The 21,878-nt window shown below is 43.3% G+C and overlaps 1 protein-coding gene across 1 annotated transcript; it reads right to left on the bottom strand.

The window, feature by feature from the left end:
- Positions 1-2,852: 2,852 nt before the first annotated feature.
- Smu1 (SMU1 DNA replication regulator and spliceosomal factor) lies at positions 2,853-21,609 on the bottom strand. The gene is made up of 12 exons (XM_032905032.1): positions 21,485-21,609; positions 19,826-20,036; positions 18,060-18,212; positions 16,733-16,843; positions 15,253-15,381; positions 14,152-14,271; positions 10,182-10,298; positions 8,918-9,045; positions 8,140-8,266; positions 5,093-5,260; positions 3,803-3,955; positions 2,853-3,120 (listed from the first exon to the last, which is right to left on the bottom strand). Exons 1-12 carry the CDS (start codon positions 21,508-21,510, stop codon positions 3,022-3,024), a joined length of 1,542 nt encoding a protein of 513 aa, XP_032760923.1. The 5' UTR covers positions 21,511-21,609; the 3' UTR covers positions 2,853-3,021.
- Positions 21,610-21,878: the final 269 nt, after the last annotated feature.

The following is a 21,878-nucleotide window of genomic DNA, read 5'->3' as shown; positions in this document are numbered from 1 at the left end:
GGCCTGGGCTCAAGTCAGAAAAGGGAACTGCAATCAACCTGGATGAGACTTAATGTCAATCAACACAGTCTTTACCTGGGTTTGTCACATCTTTTCTAAAGTAGACTGAAGTTTCCTTCATGGGGAGAACATTTTGAGTAAGCAAATACCATTGTGACCCAAGAGGATCAAAAACCCATTTCAGGTGCCAGGCACGCAGACAAAACACTCAAACTTGGCATATAAAAGGGTTCCCAAGCCTTCAGTATGTCACCGGTTTTCACTTTAGGCTGTGAATGGAACTGCCTAGGAATGGTTTTGTTTTAATGTGCTTTGGTGTGTGTCAAATCCCCTCAAATGTGCAATGTGGGTGCCGGGAACTGAACGCAGCAGCCAGGGCTCTGAACCATCTGTCAAGCACCTAATAAGATCAGGTCTTACCCTGTTGTGATTTAGGTTCAACTGGGTTATATATAGTATCCTTAAACATAAAGATGATCTAATAACAGGGATAGAATTGTATCACTTGGGACAGCCAGGCATGGTAGCACATGCCTATAGTCCTAGTCCTAGCATTTAGGAGACAGAAGGATGGGGTTGGGGATTTAGCTCAGTGGTAGAGCGCTTGCCTAGGAAGCGCAAGGCCCTGGGTTCGGTCCCCAGCTCCAAAAAAAAAAAAAAGGATAAGGCATGGGTTTTGGGTTCAAAACCAAGTCTGTGCTGTCAAGCTATATATCACTGGTCATAGTGTTCCAATTTTAGAGAATTTTACCTGGGATTTTAGCACTAAACAGAACTATTGGGCTAGGCAGTTGACTGAACTGGGTAAAAGCATAATCCTTGTAAAATGTAATGCCTTTTTGGGGGGGTTGGGAGGGGTCATGACAAGGTACTTCTAGGCTTACCTGGAACTTTTTTGCTTCCCAAGTGCTGGGATTAAAAAAGGCATGCATCACTTCTGGCTTACACCAGGAAAACACGTCACCTTCAACATATTAAGCTTTTCAGATATGAGGTGCTAACATGCTGTACAGCTTTAGCATTTATGGTAAGACCTTTGAGAAAAGTAAAAATCTACTTGAAAGACAATATAAAGTATGCTTGCATGGGCTATGGGTCTCAGTAGTTAGTATAGATCTGAAGTTACTAGTTGAGTCTGGTGGGCCACACACAGACTTACTACCTCCCCTGACTTTTATAAGGAAGTCCTAGGTACTGAGCCCATACTACAGGGCCCTTAACACCTTTGGCTATGGAGGTTGCCAAATTAAAACTGGCACCACTAGGTATTACCAGCCTATACAAGGTCCCATCCTCTACCTCCACATATAAGGAGGTTCTCCCTATTTGATGCCCTCAATGGGGAGTGGGTGCCAGGGACAGGCATCAGTTTCAATGCTTCCCTAGCCCAGAAAGGCTACTCCGGGAGGGTCCCTCAGCTTGCTATGTGAGGCTTAAGAGAAGTTAGTCTTAACAGGTTCCGTCCAAATTCAGCTGAAGGATGGACAAGTGATCTAAGACTTTACCAAATATGGCAGTAACTATACTTTGCAGGTGCTGCAATTACAGGCATATGCCTAGCTTGCCAAACTCTTGACTCTTGACCAGGAAAAGGTCTCTATATAAACTTTTTTTTGTTGTTCCCCGGAGCTGAGGACCGAACACAGGGCCTTGCTTGTTTCGCTCATAGCTCTACCACTGAGCTAAATCCCCAACCCCCTATAAACTTTTTTTAAAAAAGATTTATTTATTATATATAAATAAAGTTTAGCTGTTTTCAGACACACCAGAAGAGTGCATCAGATCCCATTACAGATGGTTGTGAGCCACCATGTGGTTGCTGGGAATTGAACTCAGGACCTCTGGAAGAGCAGTCAGTGCTCTTAACCACTGAGCCATCTCTAGCCCCTTTTGGCTTTTCAAGACCAGGTTTCTCTGTGTTAACAGCCTGGTAACTGTCAATCAAACCAAAACATGCATGCAATTGAGAGACAGCTACAGCCCCAGCTCCAAATGTAAAATTTGGTAATGACTCTCAATTAAAAACTTAGGAGAAGGCTGGAAAGATAGCTCAATGATTGAGAGCACTGTTCTTCTAAATGCCCCAAGTTCAAATCTCAGTAACCACAACTATCTGTAATGGGATCCAATGCCCTCTTCTGGTCTGTCTGAAGACCGCGACAGCGTACTCATAAAATCTTAACAAAATTTTTTAAAAGGCCTTAAAGCTTTGTTGATACAGCCTAGCATAGTTATCTTCACTATAAATGTTCTCTGTAGCTTTCTAAATGTGAAAGACAACATGGAACCCACTTTTAAGGATTTTGTTGACAGAACAGTTTTTTAGTTCACTGAAAAGTATCATAAGAGATTAAATCTTTTCTAGTTTTTCTTCACAACAGTCCATTTTCAGTATTAAATCATCCTCTACATAGAAAAGAGAGAGATACCCAAACATCAAATCCCATAAACCCTGTAACTTGTTCCAACTAGAATACAAGAGCAGAGCTCAGAATGAGAAAGCTGACAACAGAACAAAAACTTTTTCATGTCTGCCCTCATAAGCAAATATAGTCTGACTGAACCACAATAATTTTATGAAAATTCCTGTTTAAGAAAGTTACCATTTAAAGTATCTTTTTTTTTTTTTGTTCTTTTTTTCGGAGCTGGGGACCGAACCCAGGGCCTTACGCTTCCTAGGCAAGCGCTCTACCACTGAGCTAAATCCCCAACCCCCCATTTAAAGTATCTTAAAGGCATTAGTTTATCTTCTTTTATCTGGGGCAGTCACTGTTTTCATTAATCTATCAAAAGATTTGAGATACTGCTATTTCTAGAAGAAAAATGTCTTCACTTGAAATGCTAATGAGCACTTATGGTAAAGAAAGGTTTAAGTTTATTAAAATCTTTTTTAAAAGAACCCATAGCTACTGACTTATTTACAAGTTTTATGCTAGGACGCAGACATGAAAAAGTAAAAGTAATACATGACCATGCCCTCCACTTAAGTACACGCTCCTTGGCTGCACTGTAAAGGCTGACTTAGGGTTTCCAGAGCTTCAGGAGTCCATCTTCACTGTAGGTGGCAATCAAGTTCTGGTGCGGGTGGTGTGCAATTCCGATCACATCCTTTTCATGAACCTAGAACATGGAAAGCAGTCGGGGTGCACAGGTCTTAACAAGAGGCCTCCAGAGTTGGGTGAGGAAGAAGAGACACTTGAGTGGCCACACACTCTAGGCACTGCTTAAAAGAGGGCTCTCAATTCACACTGCACTGTGACATAATCAAAAGGTTTTTATCTTGCTAAACCACTAAAATTTGGGGACTTTATTATAACAACTGGCACTAATTACTCCTCATAAGCTGGGTGGTGGTACATGCCTTTAATCCCAGAAGGGAGGCAGAAACAGACAGATCTGAGTTCAAGGTCAGCCAGGGCTTCACAGAGAAACCCTGTCTTGAAAAACCAAAAAGAAAGAAAAGGAGGAAGAAAATTACCCCTGATAACTTCAATTTATTTGAAACTTAATACTCTAAAGCTGTTTCAAAAGCAATTAATTTGGAAAGATAACATGCAAGGAATTTACCTTCTAAAGGAACTGGTAAAAGCACTGTCTCTCCAACCCCTCTGCCGCAGATCTGGCCTAGTTGGCTAGACAGTATGTCCCTTCTCTGCTTTCTTACAGTCATTCTCTTCCCTAAAGCAGAGCTGTACTATAGTACACCTGAATTCTAATGTCAACTACTTACTGGTAAATGCCTCCAATGAGGAAGGCTTGTACTGGAAAGTCAAAAGGATGGACATTCCCAGAGCTTACTCACCGTCAGAGTTCTCTCCAGCTTGCCAGTGACTGTGCTGAAGCAGTAGAGCACAAAGTCCTCCCCAACACAGTAGATCCACTCGCCACGAGGGGAGAGGGCACAGCAAACAAAGTCACCACCCTCTCTTTTACCAGAACTGAAGCTTCTGACAATCTAGAAGACGCCATAACAAAACAAAAGCAAGACAAGATTTAGAGCAGGTCAACTGCAGGCAGCTCCTCTACCCCTGCTGCTGACCTAGTACTTAATAAGGACTTTCTGTTTTGAGACAGGGTCTCAGGTAGCCAGGCTGGTCTCAAGCTTCCTATGCAACCAAGGTTGACTCAGAATTGACTCTGAGTTCCTGATCCTTCTGCCTCCAACCTCCCAATGACAGGTGTTCATCAGTAGACACAGAGAAAACACAAAAATTCCAAGCCTGACATTTTTACACTGTTATTTTGTACTTTGGTTACTATCACAAGTTCCATTCAGAATGTGTTAAATCCTCCTGCCTGAAAATAGTCAACAAATAAGCTACCTAAAAAACAGCTGAAAGAAATTTTGAATTTTGCATCCAAGTCACCAGCTCCATCCTCTGGTTTACTGACCACATTCTCATGAGGCAAATTCATTACCTCACGTCAACCATTTTCTAAATCAATATACTTCTAGTTTTCAGTGTTACCTAGACTTACGTTCACCAGTCCACTCTCAAGATATAATGCCCATGTCCCACCCAGGACGGACCAACTAAGACTTTGCTTTGTGATATACGACATTAAACTCGGCTTGGTAGTGCTCACCTGCAGTCCCAGCACGTGGGGGCTGAGAAAGGGGACTCAGAGTTCAAGGCCCCCGAGGCTACAGTAAGACACTGCTGCTTTCTTCCCACTGGTATCCCACGTTAGCCTGTGTGGTAGTTAGATGTCCCAAGAGCAATCCACACCACACTGGACCTCCCTAAAAGGGAGTGCTGCTATCTACAGGAGGCTGAACAACAGACCAGAGCAGGGCATGGTGGTATCCACTTTTAAACCCAGCACTCAGAAGTCTGAAAGGGGTCACTGAGTTTGATGGTAGACCAGGCTACATAGCAACACTCTGTCTCAAAAACCAAAGGACAGATTGTCTCAAAAATCAAAGGACCGATTAGATAAAGGATAAAAAGGTAGACATACACTAGAAAAAGGATGTCCTTCTGCACGCATGTCTACACACACACACACAGCTACAAACAGTTCAGAATTAATGAGCCCTTGTCTGGTCACTGAACCAAGTTCAGTGTAGAGGCACTTTCTAAGTACTCACCTGCCCCTGCATGTTCATGATGACCACTGTGTTCGATCGGTTGCACACAACAAAATGCTCTGGGTTTTTAGGAAGCAGAATTACACTATTGACTGTAATATCTGTCCCTGCAGTACTGCCCAGGGACTTAAAGGTATTTGAACATTCAGTGGTCTTCATATTCCAGATCTACCACAAAAAAAGTAAAGCATAAACATTTAGACTATGAGAATCTCTAAAGTTCTAAGTCTTAAAAATTAACAATGGGTTAATAAAAATGAGTTAAATTGACTCAAATAAAGCTATTTGACTTTAAGAGAATCAAATAACCAATACTGCCATATGTATGATAAACATTTAACTTCTTCAGGATTTAACCAGTATAATAACATGAAAACGACAAGCCAAACAATAAAAACCCTTTATGACCCAGGACCTTTGCTAATTGAACCATATAACTAACTATCTTCTTAAACAACCAGAAGCTGGCACAGTGGCACAGAACTAAGTTTAGCCATCAGGAGGCTGAGGCAGAGGGATCCCTAGTTTGAGAAATTATGTTCTAGATAGAATAGCCTGGGGAAGGGAGGAAAAGGTTATTCAGGAACTGAGGACATGGCTCAGTAAAGTGCTCGCTAGGCAAACATAAGGACTTACTCGTTTGATTTCCAGCACCTACTTAAGAGCTGGGTGCCAGTAATCCCAGAACTGGGAAGGAGATAGGACAGGCCCTGGAGCTTTCCAGCCACCATTTCTTCTGAATCTTTGAATTCCAAGGTCAGTGAGAGGCCCTGTCTCAGTAAGTTGGAAGCTGAGTGTGATGGTTCATGCCTGAAATACTGCCCACCCCCATGAAAAAAGCCTAAATAACACAGTGAAGCAACTGAGGACCACCAGGCAGTACTGACCTTGGGCCTCTAGGAACATAAGGACACATGCACACCTCACATGTACAAACACATAAACAAATACTCAAAAGGCATTAAAATCAAAAGAAAGTGTAGTTTAGCAGTTTAGCTACAGAGTTGGGAGTGGGGAGGGGAGGTGGGCAGATCTCTTATGAGTTCAAAGCCAGCCTGGTCCACATAGAACAGCCTGGTTTTCCAGGACAGCCAGACCTACACAGTAAGGCTGTCTCAAAACACCAAAATAAGTAAGTAAGTAAGTAAGTAAGTAAGTAAGTAAGTAAGTAAGTAAGTAAGCAAGCAAGCAAGCAAGCAAGCAAGCAATAAAGTGTTTGTGTAAGCATAGACCACATATAGGCAGGTCCCTGAGGTGGCCAGAAAGGCACCTGAGCCCCTGGAACTGAAGATACAGACAGCTTGTAAGCTGAGACAGGGCCTCTCGCTGACCTTGGAATTCAAAGATTCAGATGAAATGGTGGCTAGAGAGCTCCAGGGCCTGTCCTATCTCCTTCCCAGTTCTGGGATTACTGGCATTCAGCTTTCATGTGGGTGCTGGAAATGAAACGAGTAAGTTCTCATGTTTGCCTAGCGAGCACTTTACTGAGCCATGTCCTCAGTTCCTGGGAAACTTTTTCTCCCTTCTTTCCCAGGCTATCCTAGAACATGGTACAAGGATCAAATCCTTGATTTTCTGGAAAAGCAGAAAATGCTCCTAACCACTGAGCCTTCTCTCCAGCCTCTGAAATAACTGACTCTTTTAAGGTAATGAAGAAAGGGGTTGGGGATTTAGCTCAGTGGTAGAGCGCTGCCTAGGAAGCGCAAGGCCCTGGGTTCGGTCCCCAGCTCGAAAAAAAGAAAAAAAAAAAAAAAAAAAAAAAAAAAGGTAATGAAGAAAGACCAAATACATGGTAAGATTTGCCATGCCAAGGGTATTTGAAAGTTCTGAGCTCACATATTTTTATTTATGAATACAAATGTTTCGCTTGCCTTTATGGATGTGCACCATATACAGCCAGCGCCAGAGACTAAAAGAGAGAACTGAACCAACTGGAACTGGAATTACAGATGTTTAAGAGCCACCATGTAAGTGCTGGGAACCAACAGGACTCTCTTTCAAGAGCGGCAGGCACTCTTATCCACTGAGCTGTCTCTCCTTCACCTTGATTAGTTTTGTTTTGTTTTGTTTGTTTTACAAGACAAGGTTTCTCTATGTAGCCAACTGTCCCAGAACTAGCTCTGTAGACCAGTCTGGCCTCACAGAGATCCCCCTGCCTCTGCCTCCAAGTGCTGGGATTAAAGGCTTGTGCAACCACCACTTGGCCCCTTGTTTTCTTTGGAAGACAAGGTCTCACATAGACTAGGCTGGCACTGAACATGTGGTAGGTAGATCTGCTTCCGATTCACAACTGCTGGGAGGTTCTTACTTCTGTGCAGAGATACTCTCTCGTGCAATGTATGGAAGTGTCACTGTCAGTAAGAAAGCCCATGGCCAATGAGCCGAGGCATGATTAAAAGGTAGGACACCCAGCAGAGAGAAAGGATTCAGGGAAAGAGGCACATAAGATTCATCCTACACATAGAAGACAGTTGCATGAAACCGAGGACCAGGTAATGGGCCACGTAGCATGACCTAGAATAAATGGATAATTAAGTTATGAGCTAGTTGGGGAACAGAGCCAAGCCTGTTGGCCTAGGCATTTGTTCACATATAAGAAGTCTCAGAGCCATTATTTTGTGAACCTGGGAGTGGATAGAAAAGCCCACGGTTACAAATGGCTTTCTGTTTCTATGCTTTCTTTCCCCGACTCCTCTTCAAATATAAGGAAAGCCCTAAACTTGGGGAGAAACACAAGAAACAGGAATTTTCTTGGTCACTGAGGCTTCTGAATTCGACTGTAAGTGCTGACCTACAGCTATGGGAAGACTGAACTACTGTATGTTTCTATAAATGAAGCATGACTAAGTTCAGAAGAAGTCTTTTTCTATACACAATAAAGCTTGGGTTATATGAGTTAGAGGTTATAGGAATGCAGACCATACAGACCAATAAGGAACTTTGGTCTCAGACTCACATGCTGTATCATCACCATCCTGACCAACAATACCTTCTTAAAAAGCAACGCAGGGCAGACAGCCCAGAATGAGTGAAGGGTAATACGTCACCTTCACAGTGCCATCAGAGGATGCACTGATAATGTAATGCCCATCTTGTGTAAATGTTGCCTCATTGACAAAGGAGGAATGGCCTCGAAATTCCTTAAGTGTTTTTCCAGATTTTAAACCATGAATTCTATCAAATAAAAGTAAAAGAATAAAATCCAGTATGTTATTTCTGGAAGCAAAGTGTTGAACGCATTTTAGATGAATTATAAAATACAATATTAAATGAAGAAGTATACATAGTATCAATTTTATTATGTCAAACAATCAAAGAAAACCAATACGAACTCCACAGCAAGAGACTTGGAGAAATGTCAGTAACCCAGGCTTCTGTGCAGACTAGGAAATGAGAGATTAGTAATTAGTGGTCTCAGCTGTGTCCCAACAATCTGTCTTCTAAAGTGATTAAAACACGATGGCTCCACAGACCACATTTTTGTTTTTAAGACAGTTTCACTAGGGAGTCCAAGCTGGCTTAGGACTATTTGTCTCTTCCATCCAAGCCCTGAGAGCCCAAGTTTCCACCTCCACATGTAGCTTCACAGACCACGCACTGAGATGAAGGAAACACTGTTATTTCACCCTTCCATGTCTTCTGGATAAAATCTCAAACACAACCGTGCTGTGCCATCTGAGCTGGAGAAAAATGAGCCTCACATACGCTTGCTGTCCACATCACCCCATCCTGGAAACAGCATAGAGACACGCTAGGAACCTCTCCCTCAGGGGCCTCGATCTACTCAGCAAATCTTCAGGAAGACAGTTCAGGGGTTCCTCTTACCTTATTGTCTGGTCAAAAGAAGCACTGAGGATCTGACTGCTGTCCTTGGAAAAGCTTAGACAGGTGACACCTTTACTATGTGCCCTTTCAAATCTTCTCAAACACTGTCCACTCTGAATCTTCCAAACCTTTATTAAGAAAATGAAACATGTGAATAAAGTGTTGGCAGATAGAGTTCACAACAGCACGCTAACTATGAAGGCGGCATCAAGCTGCATGCCAACGGTTTATTTGGTATGCCTAATGCAGCAACGCAATGACACAAATCTTCTCAAACTTAACAACTCTTCTCTTATAAATTATTAAAATAAAAATTCAAGGCTAGGAATTTAAACAACAAAAACCACCTCAGTAGTGGACTGGAGAGATGGCTCAGTACTTAAGAGGACTTGCTGCTTTTGTAGTGGTTCAATTCCCAACACCATAATGGGAGCTCAGAACTGCCTGCAAGTTCAGTTCTAGGGAACTGAGGCCCCTTACTGACCTCCTAGAAAACAAGCACACACGGTGCACATGTACACATGCAGGCAAAGCACTTGCACATAGAAAATAACTCCTAAAAACAAACTTAAGACAAACCTTTAAAATAAGCAAAAAAAAAAAGCCCAGGATAAGAGTGCTTGTCTTTCACAAGGCCCTGAGTTCAATCCCAAACACTACTAAAAAACAAAACAAAACAAAACTCCAAAAAAACAGTAGCTGAGTCCATTAAGCAGTGAACATTTCCATAATCACCGAGCCCCAGGTCCATAATCAGCAGCTAAAAACAAACCACAGCTGGATTAGCTGTGTACCATCTCCCTTAAATATGCATCAACATGTAATACATTACAGGCAATGAGCTACAACTAAAACAGACATGAAGTGCTAAATCTGCAATTTACCAACTGTATGACTTTAACATGTTAAGAGACCAACCCAGAGAGAATTATTAGTAAAATGGAACGAGAAAAAGAAATTAGCATCAAGTTGATGCTCAATACACAGGAGCTATTTGGATAACGAGTGTCGTGTGTATCACACCATTAAAAACCTTGAAGACAGCTGGGTGGTGGTGGCACACACACCTTTAATCCCAGCACTTGGGAGGCAGAGGCAGGCAGATCTCTGAGTACAAGGCCATCAAGTTCTACAGAGTGAGCTGCAGGACAGCCAAGGCTACACAGAGAAACCTGTTCTTAATAAGCCAAAATAAATAAGCAAACAAAACAAAACAAAAAACTTGAAAATGCTAAATACAAGCACTCGTGGCACTGATCCATACCTTGATCTTTCCGTCTTGGGCCCCAGTTGCTAACATTTCAGTGTCTCTGCTGAAACACATGCAGAGGACAGCATCATCCATCATCATGAAGTTATCCTGTGCCTGGTACTTAAGATCCTAAAGTCAGTGATGAATAACAGTTGTTAAAGTGACTTGAAAACCAAACCAATGACCCAGTGGTCCCACCCAAAACTCTTGAAAGTGACTAAAAGCAGGATGCTAGATTGTGTCTACCCAAATTCCAAAGCAAATATCTGTGCCATGCACAGCTTCCTTATGAACAACTGATAGACTAGGGATACATAACTGTACACAATTCAGATGACACTGTACAAAGTACCAGCCCAAGGTGGGTATGGGGTGCACCTCAGAGCCTCAGGTGACTCACTGAACCTCTCTAGAATGGCTCTCCAGTTTCACACTTTCTGTCTTCAGTGCATCTGAATTTGCTTCTCTAGGGGATGATATGAGAAAGTAAGCATGTGTCTCAGACTGTCAGCTCCGGTTCCTAAAGCGATCTGCTGGCGTCTGCGCCTGACCATTCATCTGTCACCTGTCACTATTGCAACAGAGCTTGCTTCACTTCCTCTTTGGTCTCATCTGTATTTTGAGGCATGGAAGTTCTGGGATTGGAGGCATGCTATTACTACACATGGAAAGTGGAACTATGATTTTTCTTCTAATTATAAGTGAGATTGTTTCATGGTTTAAACAAAAGGGCCAGAAAGATGACTTAGCTGGTAAAGACACTTGCCACACAAGCCTGGTCACCTGAGTTTGATCTCTGCAACTCATGGAAAGGCAGAAAGAGAGAGTCAACCCCAAAAGTAATATTTTTCAAGCCAAACATACACAAAGTGTAAACCACTCATAAAATCCACGCCCTGGCTGGCAAGATGTAGGTTAAGATCTACTGCTGTGATAAAACACCATGGCCAAAAGCAACCTGGGGAAGAAAGAACTTCTTATACCCCAAGGTAACAGTGCTCCAGAGGGAAGTGAGGCAGGAGCTCAAGAAGGACGGGAGCCTGGGGCAGGAGCCATGCAGTCCTGGACAAATCTAACTAACTCCTCCCACAGCTCGCTCAGCCTGCTTTTTTTTTTTTTTTTTTTTTTAAGATTTATTTATTATGTATACAGCGTTCACCTGCACGTAGACGTGCAGGCCAGAAGAGGGCACCAGATCTCATTACAGATGCTTGTGAGCCACCATGTGGTTGCTGGGAATTGAACTCATGACCTCTGGAAGAGCAGTCAGTGCTCTTAACCACTGAGCCATCTCTCCAGCCCTCAGCCTGCTTTTTATGACACCCAGCACCACCAGTGGGGCTAGGGTTGGGGGCAGGTAGGGGACAGAGAGGCTTTTTTTTTTTTTTTTTCCCGGAGCTGGGGACCGAACCCAGGGCCTTGCGCTTGCTAGGCAAGCGCTCTGCCACTGAGCTAAATCCCCCACCCCCCCTTTTTTTTTTTGGGGGGGGGGACAGAGAGGCTTAGAGGTGGAGAAAGGGTGGCACTGCCCACAATGGTTAGATCCCCCCACATCAGTCACTAAGAAATCCATACGGGCTTGCCCCCAATCCTATTACATGGAAGCTTTTCCTCGATTAAGATTCCTTCCTCTCAGATGACTGTCTTCTGTAAAGCTGACATAAAACTAGCCAGCACAGGCATCTATGTCTGAAAGTTTGACTCCTGAGACCCACACAGTATCAGTAGAGAACCAATGCCCACAAGTTGCTCACCCACTTCAGTATAGGTACCACAGACACAAGCACCCATAAACAAAGAATAAAGGTAATTTTTTAAAAAAAAAATCACTATTTATGAAATTTAATACTCAGTAATAAAGTTACATTAAATTAACAAATAAAAGGCAATAAATAGTAATCTGAAGGGAAAAACAAGTTGGATCCACACCTACTTTCTCCTCCTATACAAACCCAGGTGAATGAAAAACTAAAGCGGTTCGGCAGCGGAGGGCACTCCTTTAAACCCAGCTCTCAAGAGGCAGAGCTCTCTGAGTTCAAAGCCACCCTGGTCTACAAATCAAGTTCAAATATAAGGCTACACAGAGAAACCCTGACTCAAAAAAACAACAAACTAAATACAGGATTTAAGAACTCACCTCAGAAGTAAGAGTACTTGTGCTATCGTGTGAAAGGTCACGAGTTCAATTCTCAACAGAAAAAACAAAGCCACCCTTCTCATGGCCCACTGTGATGACATAAACCTATAATCCCAGCAGTCAGGGAGACAGAAGCAGAACTGCCATTTGAAATCAGCCTGCACTGCATGGAGACTTTACACTGAAACAAGCAATCAACAAAACAAAACAATACAAAAGGAAAAAAGAGGACTGGGGTAGGCAGGATGGCTCAGAAGCTAAGAGTGATTGCCCTCCCAAGGACCAAGTTTGGTTACCAGCAAACAAGCAAGGAGACCAATGCCCTCTTTGGCTTCCTTAGGAAGGACCAAAAAAAAAAAAAAAAAAAGCAGACAATGAGAAAACAAATTTTATTTAAAGAAAAAATCAAGCCATTAATGCAAAACTGAAAGCCACGTCAGAAGACTAAAAATCAAAAATTTTTAGCATGTAAATTTTCCCTTATGTGGACTATGTCTATCCACATGTGCAGATGTCCACACATGGAGGCCTGAGGCTGACACGGAGTCTATCAATGAAGCGTGGTTCAACTGAACATATGGGTGGTGTGGTTAGCCAGTTTGCTCCTCCTTTCAAACACCGGAATGATAGGTGGGCTGACAATCCAATAGATACATGGGTTCTGGGGCCCTCAAGTTTTCACACGTACACAGCAAGTGCTTTTACCTGAGTCATTTCTCCAGCCCCTGCAATGTGTATTTTGATTTCCTTAAAAGAGAGTCACTACGGGCATTAAGTCTACGCTGTACCTTTACAGGTTGTTACGAATGTTTTTAAGGGATGGATGTGTATTGGGCTTTGTATGTTTAGGTGGGCAATTATATCTTATCAATTGGGGAAAAAAAGAGTCACACAAACCCATTTTTTATAAAAAGGGAAATGGACAGAGGGGTTGGGGAGTTGTTGTCTTACAAGGATGAAGACAAATCAAAACTCATGGAAAACACAGGGCACGGCTCACATGTGTAATCCCTGAGCTAGGAAAGCAGACAGGTCCGCTCTACGCCCATGCAGGCTGGCCAACTGGAGGCCTTCCACACCAGTAAGAGACCCTGTGTCAAAGCAGAAGGCAGGCAGCGTCTGAGCAACAGGCTGTCCTCTGGCCTCCACACAGGCACGCATATGTACACACGCACCTGCACACACTAACTCACATGTACACACGCATGGTGTGTGGTACTCAGGCTTCATGGAACAGAAAGCTGTCATGTACATAAAATTCACTCATAACAATACCATTAGTACTGTAATTAGTTCAGACTGGCAACCATTTTAAGGGACCCCTGACTCACTGCATCCAGTCCAATGCCATTCAGCAATTATTTCACCAGAGGAGGAGAGCCGGGGCATAACAACACTACATGCATGTATGCGCCATCTGTGCACCGTTACTAAGAAGACACACGAGTAACTGCAGCTCACACAGAACATTGCTGGAAAGCCAAGAAATGGGTAATCATGCCACAACCAAGGAAGACCTCCGACTACTTCAAGAACAAAGTAGGAGTCTCACACTCTAAGACCTCAGGACACTTTTCTCAACTCTAGATAGACATGTTATTCATTCAATATAAAGCTTACAAAAACTGTTTTCAATTTTTATAAAAGTCAATGAAAAGTATAGATAATAAAGGTTTTTCCTTAATAAAAATTCAGAATTTAACTTCAAAGGAGCTTTTAAATTATAAAATACGTTTGTTTCATAAAGGGCCATCTTGAAGTCATCTAATTCAGAAATAAGACACAAGAATTAAGGAAAAATGAGCAATTCTTCCTTAAAAAGTGAATGCATTTAAAATACTCTACCTTCCTGATTTTCCCAGTAGTGAAGTTCCACACCTCGATAAATCCATCAACAGAGCCAGTGACCAGATACTGACCATCTGGAGAGAACCGAGCACACTCCACGTGGGATTTCTGTCCAAACTGTTCCGAGGGAAATAATGAGGACATACATTTTTATGTAATTGTCTTAAAGCAATCCCCATTTTTTAACCCTTTGCGAAAGCCTACATTGTTTGTAGTTAAAGGTGCCCGTATTATGGAGCCCTGGAGGGCATTTCTACACCTTTCCCTGGTGGATGCTTTCTCTGACCAGTCTCACATCTAAATGTTGTTTTAATGCAATTATTTCCAAAGAAATCAGGGGAGACCACTTTGTTCACTATGCGGCCTAACTTAATATACAGCCCACACTGTCCTCGAACTTGACACCATCCTTTCTTTAGTACCCTGTGAGTGCGGGATTACAAGCATGTATCACTACACCTACCTGACAAAAATACTCTTACTTTCATGAGGTACAGAACAACTACTTCAGTTGGTTCAAACAATATGACGTTGTCTAATGATGCTATGCTGGCAAGCACACCTCTAAGTCTGGGACGGAACTACTTGACTGTGCCTTCTCCCAAAAAAATCCAAACAAAATCAAGGTGTGGGGATGTGGCTCAGTGGTGTGTTGAGGCCCTAGTCTAATCCCTGGCATGAACTCACACAGTAACTAAATAAGCCAGCAGATACAATTATTTCCCTTAGCATCACAAGCCAGCTTTACAACCCTGACTGGCCCTTTGCCCGAGATGCAGCATGCTGAGCATGATTGTTTAACAGGCCATGTAGGGAGACAGTTCATATAGTACAAGATTTAACCACAGAGTGGACCATTTCTCTAAATACAGGATTATGGGCTGGATGTCAAATACGTATCTACTTGTGTATACATCTTATGTGTAACACTGCCACGCTACTGCAGTACCTGGAATGGGTACCAAGAGAACCCCGAGCACTGTCAGAGCTCTCCTCCCTGGAACCCCTGCTCCTGAGGCAGGCAGGGCCTGGCTCTACACATGATGGAGATACTCAACTGATCACCAACTGTTACATGTCTGAGGTGTCGGACCCTACCTTAATATGTCTGCTCAGCTGTGTTGGAAACTTCTCTTCTTCCACATCTTTGACAGCTGCCTTGCCTCGAAACAAATCTATGGTCATACCAGGAGGGAGCAATCCCTGGTGCTGCTGCCACTTCAGCGCCTGTGAAAAAGTAGAGAACCAACCTGCTTAGATGCTTTGCAGAGCTTAGGCAAAAACACGCCTGAAAGAATGAGGTCTGAGCAAACTAATAAGCTTTCTGGTCACACCATCTCTAACCATCCAAACACAACCTATGGTTTGTGGGCAAGAGCATGGACTTCTCATGGGAGACTCTGACAGGAAAAATCTACTATCTCACACCATTATGTCATTATTATCACTATTATTGTTGTTATTGCTATTATTTCCCTCTATTATAAACAAAAATGTGGAAAGCAGAAATTTCCCAGAGTTCCAATACTCAAAGCCAGCCACTAACAACATTTTACATAATACCTTAGTCATTTCCTCTCACACAATGTTTTTACTCTATTAATAATTATACTATATACTAAATTTACATTGTCTTTACTTCATATTATGACATACCTTTATATGCCGGCTCATATGTATTAGGAATTGCAAAAGTATCATTTTAATGATTGTAAAATATACTGTTTGCTGGAAGTTTCTCTTTACATATATTAGTGAACATTTGTACTGGTTCCAACTTGTCAGCTTATCTAATGAATGCTACCCTGAACACATTTGCACTCCTGATGGTTGGTTTTTGCCAACTTAATACACAAACCAATCATCTGCAAAGACTGGCCTGCAGGCAGAGCTGAGGGCATTTCCTGATTAATAATTGATGTAAGGGCCCAGCCCACTGTGGGCAGCACCACTTCTGGGCAGACAGTCCCAGGCGGTATAAGAAAGCAAGAAGAGCAAGACATGGGAAAGACAATGAGCAGCAGATTCCCTGGTTTCTGCTACAATTCCTGCCTCCACATTCCTGCTTTGAGCTCTTACCTGGGCTTTCTTAGAGTGCAAAATGAAACACATCCTTTCCTCCCTAAGTTGCCTCCATCTCCTGGGTGCCGGTCTTTGTGCACACACACATGTACTCACAGCAACACCATAAATACATATTTTATTCATGTCAGAAAATAAAATTATGCCTCACTGTTGGTTTTGGATGGGAACAAATCTATGATCTCACGCATAAGAAGCAAACAGTCTGTCCTACTAACCAAGCTACAGACCCAGCTGGACAAGACCGGAAAGATAATGGAAGAGCTGGAAATGATGGAGCACGATCGTATTCCAAGCTCCCAGCAGCCCCCACGTAATTCTAAAGAGGCTAGAGCTTACGTCCTGGATGCCTAGTTTGCTGTCTCAGGAGAAGCAGTCGCTTTATAGGCAGGCTCTACTCCCAGCCTGTATAATTTCCTTAGCTCAGAAATATGCCCTCTACACAGGAACCAGTACCAGAATGCGGGTAATTTCACCTCTACAGACATTGAATTACCTGTCCCAGCAATGCCATGAGACGAGAAGGCGGCACCACGCTGACCTCCCCAGCCAAAGCCTGGGCAATTGCCGCTCTCCTTTTCTCTTTGCTGCTTCCATCTGGATACGCCTAGGGGAAAAGGAGGAGGCTTCACGTCCACGGAAAAGCAACTCGTGGGGGAAGCAAAGCTGAGAGGTCGCTCAGCAGTTGACAGCATGTTTTACTATTCCAGAGAAGGCTGATTCCCAGCACCCTCATCAGTCAACTTACAGCTGCCTCTAACTCCAGCTCCAAAGGGGAATTCGATACCCCTGGTCTTCTTAGGCAGGCACGTACATGTATGTACATGCATATGAACATGTTCACCATAAGAAAAAAATTAAGGCAAAGGAAACAGGACATTCAAAGAAGAAAACAACAAAAACAAAATACCCAGTTAAACAGGTGAGGAATTAAAGCAAATTAGTACTTCAGAAGAACTTTCTAATTCCGCACACTTGCACTTCAGAAGTATGTGAGCCGGCTGGTGTCAGGCAATCTGCACTGCTGTCCCTGAAGAGCCCAGGTAAGCCACAAGGATAGAGGTGTGGTTCTAGTTTCAGAAATATTTGCACAGCCAAAGAATCACATTCTTCAAAAACCGAACTTTCTATTGCCCAGTTCCTATTACCCTCTCCTCTTTTATCTTGACAGCTCTCCAGTGGAAGGCCATGTGCAAAAGAGACTATGTCTTTATGTGCATCTATTAAATGGTGCTTATTTTGGTAGATGAGATGGCTCTGTGGGAAAAAGGTACTTATCACCAAGCATGAGGATGCACCTGAATCTCATGGTAAAAGAAAAGAAACAACTCCCGTAGGTTGTCTTCTGACCCCCATACATGTATGCCTGCCCAAGCTCAAATATGCAAACAAAAAGAAGTTTAAACATTCTTTTAAAAAAAATGTATTTATTTAATGTATGTGAGTACACTGTAGCTGTCTTCAGACACCAGAAGAGGGCATCGGCATCCTATTACAGATGGTTGTGAGCCACCATGTGGTTGTTGGGAATTGAACTTAGGACCTCTGGAAGAGCAGTCAGTGCTCTTTTTTTTTTTTTTTTTTTTTGGAGCTGGGGACCGAACCCAGGGCCTTGCGCTTGCTAGGCAAGTGCTCTACCGCTGAGCTAAATCCCCAACCCCGCAGTCAGTGCTCTTAACCACTGAGCCATCTCTCCTACCCCCTTAAACATTCTTTTTTTTTTTTTTTTTTTTTTTTTTTTTCTTAAACATTCTTTTTTTGCAAGGCCACATTACTTAATTTTCACAATTAAAAAGGGTATCTTTTAACTATCGTGGACATACCTCCCGAGGGTCAAAGTAAGATCTGGCTAGGAGGTTTTCCAGATGAATATATCGCTCTGGTTGTGTTTGCTTTAACATAATCATGGGGTCAGTCTGTCTCAGAAGTGACCTGGCAGCACCCAGTTCACGAAGCTCTATCAATTCCAAAACAACCTGGACAACAGAAAGAAAATCAATTTGTCAGCACATTCTGTTTAGCAATCTCCCCTCCCCCCACCCCATCATCCTTCAAATTCTAACTTTCTTTTTATTATTATTTTTCTTGGTTTTGATTGTTTTGAGTTAGGGTCTCACTACTATGCAGCCCTAGACTGCCTGGCACCTACTATGTAGACCAGGTCACCCTCTAAGTGCTGAGGTTAAAGGTTTGAATCATCACACCTGCATGTTATTTTATGTTATCTTATAATAAGTCAATGTCTGTCCTAGGGTCGTGTTTGGGAGCTTATAAACCCTTAGAATTCTACTAGTAACAAAATTATGTTACTCAGGAGTCCCTTGAGAGACGTGTAAATCTATGCTACAATAATACCTTGGAACAGGGACTGCTCACCAGAAAGCCATGCTATTAGGTTAAGGTTTTGAGACAACCGCAGCTCTATTGAAAAGAGCCAATGGAGGGGTAGGGGATGGAGACTAAGGGTGGAAATTATATTGATCAGTGGGGTTATGTAACAAAATCTCCACAGAAGCCTCTGGCTGGGGATCTGCCAGGTGGGTGGCACAGCCCTTTCCTTTTTTGGAAAAAGCCAAAGTTCTACATTCAGGGCTCGCTCAGATTTGATCTTTCTTTTCCTTTGGCTACTTCTGATCTGTGTCCTTGATAATAAAATTCTAATCACACAACACAGAGGTTTGTTTGAGTTCTATGGATCATTTTAGTAGATTATCAAATTTAAGCATGTCATGGGAGGAACCAAATAAAGTAGGCCAAAAGCTAAAGTGGCATGAAGGGGGGGGGGGGTGTCATGGTGCACGCCTTTAACCCCAGCACTGAGGGTGGCAGAGGCAGGTGGATCTGAGTTCGAGGCCAGCTGGATCTATACACCAAGTTCCAGGACAGCCAGGGCTACAGAGGGAAATCCTGTCTCAAAAACAAAAATAAAACAAAACAAAAAAAAAAAAACAAGAAAAAAAGAAAAAGGAAAAAAAAAAGAAAGAAAAAAAAAAAGAACTTAAGAACTTCAACGGATTAAGTAAATCTGCCCTGCCCCTGCATAGCCCAGCACAGTAGAGCCAGGATCTGAAGTAAGAGAAGTCTGTGTCAGACTTGGTGGTGTGTGTTAATTCCAGGTGGTCAGTGCCTGAACTGAATCACATTGTATGATTTAATATTAGAATAGTTTTCTCTTTTGTTTTTTGTTTTGTTTTTTTAAGACAGGGTCTTACTTACTATATAGCCATAGTATATGTGTATATGTATATATGCATATACATACATACACACACACACACACAGCCTGGAACTCATTATGTAAACCACCTGGCATCAAACCGCCATGCTCAGCTTTAGAATCCTTCATTTAATGCCCATCTAAAAGTAATTTTAATTTCCCTGGGGCTGATCCTCAAAACCATACCAAGAAATAATTTCAGCTTGGGAAAATCTTGAATCTTCCAAAGAGGAAGGAAAAAATGCACTGCTGAGTCTTGACGATGTACATTTTACATGCAGTTATATCCCTCAAGTGCCTGAAGAAAGGCTGACAGATCTTTCCTAATTAAGGGACCAACCAAAAACTTCAAGAACATCGTCTCGTTCTTACCTGTTCATAGAGATCAATAAGGGTTTTGTCTGGCAATTTCAGAGACTGGATAGCCTGTAAAACAGTGTCCCAGTGGCCACTATTAATATCAGCCACGAAACTTTCAATGCTATCCACAGTATTCAGAGAGACAGTGGTTTCCTCCTGTAAGGTGGCCAATGCCCGATGTAAACTGTTCTCCTTCAAGTACTGCATGATTAGACGAATCACACTGAAAGAAAGAAAAGTCATTTAGTCTGGAGATCTTCAGTCATCAGAGCCCAAGGGGAACCACGAAACTTTCCAAAAATCACAGAATCAAGGTAGACATTTGTTTGAGATACTTTAAGCCTATAATAGCCATTGATTTTTTCTTTTTTTACTTTTAAGTCATCTGGCTAGGCAATAGTAGCATATTGCCTAATCCTCAGCATCCAGGAAGCAGAGGCAGGTGGATCTCTGAGGCCAGCCTAATCTACAGACAGAGCGAGTTCCAAGACACAGAGAAACTCTGCCTCCAAAGGTTTTTTTAATTAATTAAGTCATCTAAATTGCTGAAGGAAAATTTGGTCCATTAAAAAATGACAACAAGCAGAGCGGAGATGGTAGCCACCTTGAGTCTCTGGTAGACACCAGGAGGAATAGCTGCCTCACAGGCAGGCTGGGAAACTGGCGACACACCAGCAGCGCCGAGGGAGGGGTGGCTGGCAGAGGAAAACCAGCATTCTGGAGGCAGAGACAGCGAGAAATGTGGGTCTCTTAAGTTCAAGGCCAGCCTGGTCTACAGAGTGAGTTCCAGAACAGCCAGGGCTACACAGAGAAACCATCTCAAAACAACAACAAACTAATAGTAACAATAACATATGAACATGCAGTTATTCCTCATATAGAAGGGTATTCCAGGCTCAAAGATTGGTCATTAAAGGCTATTATTAGGCCGTCCCCAAAGTAAAAAATCCTTTGCCGTTCCTGACCTGACTTAAGTTAGACCTTCCAACAGTGTTTGTCACTCTTTGTTTTATCTTTCTACACACTGACCATCTGCTACTGTTCATATTTTGCTTACTGTTTTTGTCTACTGTCTGCCTTCCTCAATCAAAGCATACATTCATTTCAGAAAGTAAAAAGCGGTGAGTGAAGTCCTGGTGAGTCCAAGAGAGCCTCTTCAATCAGTCACTCCCCGCCCACCTGGCTCCTCATCGCCCCCGCCTTCGCTAAGTATCATTCTTTGGACCCAAAATTCAAATTCTCTATGTCCACACAGAGGTTCTCTATCTACAAGTTGCAAACCTAAACACGACACCACACTAGATCTGATCAGATAGGAGAAGCAACCAAGAGTCTTTAGGGTAACTGGTGCTTGGACCAGGAGGAAGAGTTGCCTCACAGGAAGGCTGGGGGACTGGCGACACACCGGCAGCGCCAAGGGAGGGCTGGCTGGCAGAGGAAAACACAGCACTCAGATGTGCTCGGTGTTCCCCTGCACAGCCCCACGCCGCAGCCCAGGGGTTCCAGGCTGCCCTCCCCATGGCTGATTTCTCGCGGGCCCCCCGAAGAGGAAGCCAACCCGGAAAGTGCTTGAAGGCCGCAGCCTCCGGCGCGCAGCCTCCTCCGACGCCCTCCCCAGCACCCTCCACCCTACGCGACGCCACGCCGCGAACACGCCACGGCAGGACTCACTCGGAAGACTCGATTTCGATCGACATAGCGGTAACGCTCCGGGTCTAGGCCCCACTCAGCACACAGCCGGTCGCACAACACCGCGCGACACCTCCGGCGGCCGCGCTACGTCACTTCCGCTCCGCTAGGGTCTTAAGGGCGAAGAAAGGCAACGCAGAGGTGGGCGGTGCGTGAGGTATGGTGCCTTTTGCGTGTTTGTCAGAAGTCTTGTGAGGCTGGAGAGAGCGCTCAGAAAGTAAAGGGATCTGCGGCTGAGCCTGGCCTATGGGTTTCGCAAACACACCACCGAGTCTTTCTATAGCCTTGACTGTCCCGGTTCTCAGAAATCCGCCTTCCTCTGCCTCCCTAGCGCTAGGATTAAAGGTGTGCGCTATCGTGGCCCGCTCCAGCTAAG

This window comes from Rattus rattus, chromosome 1, assembly GCF_011064425.1.
Source record: "Rattus rattus isolate New Zealand chromosome 1, Rrattus_CSIRO_v1, whole genome shotgun sequence".
Taxonomy (NCBI): domain Eukaryota; kingdom Metazoa; phylum Chordata; class Mammalia; order Rodentia; family Muridae; genus Rattus; species Rattus rattus.
Note: the sequence above shows the minus strand (reverse complement) of the source record. Positions and strands in the feature narration are given on the sequence as shown.

Bases quoted from the DNA above. Each gene is read 5' to 3' on its own strand.
- Smu1 (XM_032905032.1), bottom strand. From the start codon at position 21,510: ATGTCGATCGAAATCGAGTCTTCCGA. The intron at 16,844-18,059 runs GTATGTCCACGA...CTTTTCCCCTAG, and splicing joins CTTACTTTGACCCTCGGGAG to GCGTATCCAGATGGAAGCAG. The intron at 8,267-8,917 runs GTAAGAGGAACC...TTTATTTGATAG, and splicing joins TCTTTTGACCAGACAATAAG to AATTCATGGTTTAAAATCTG.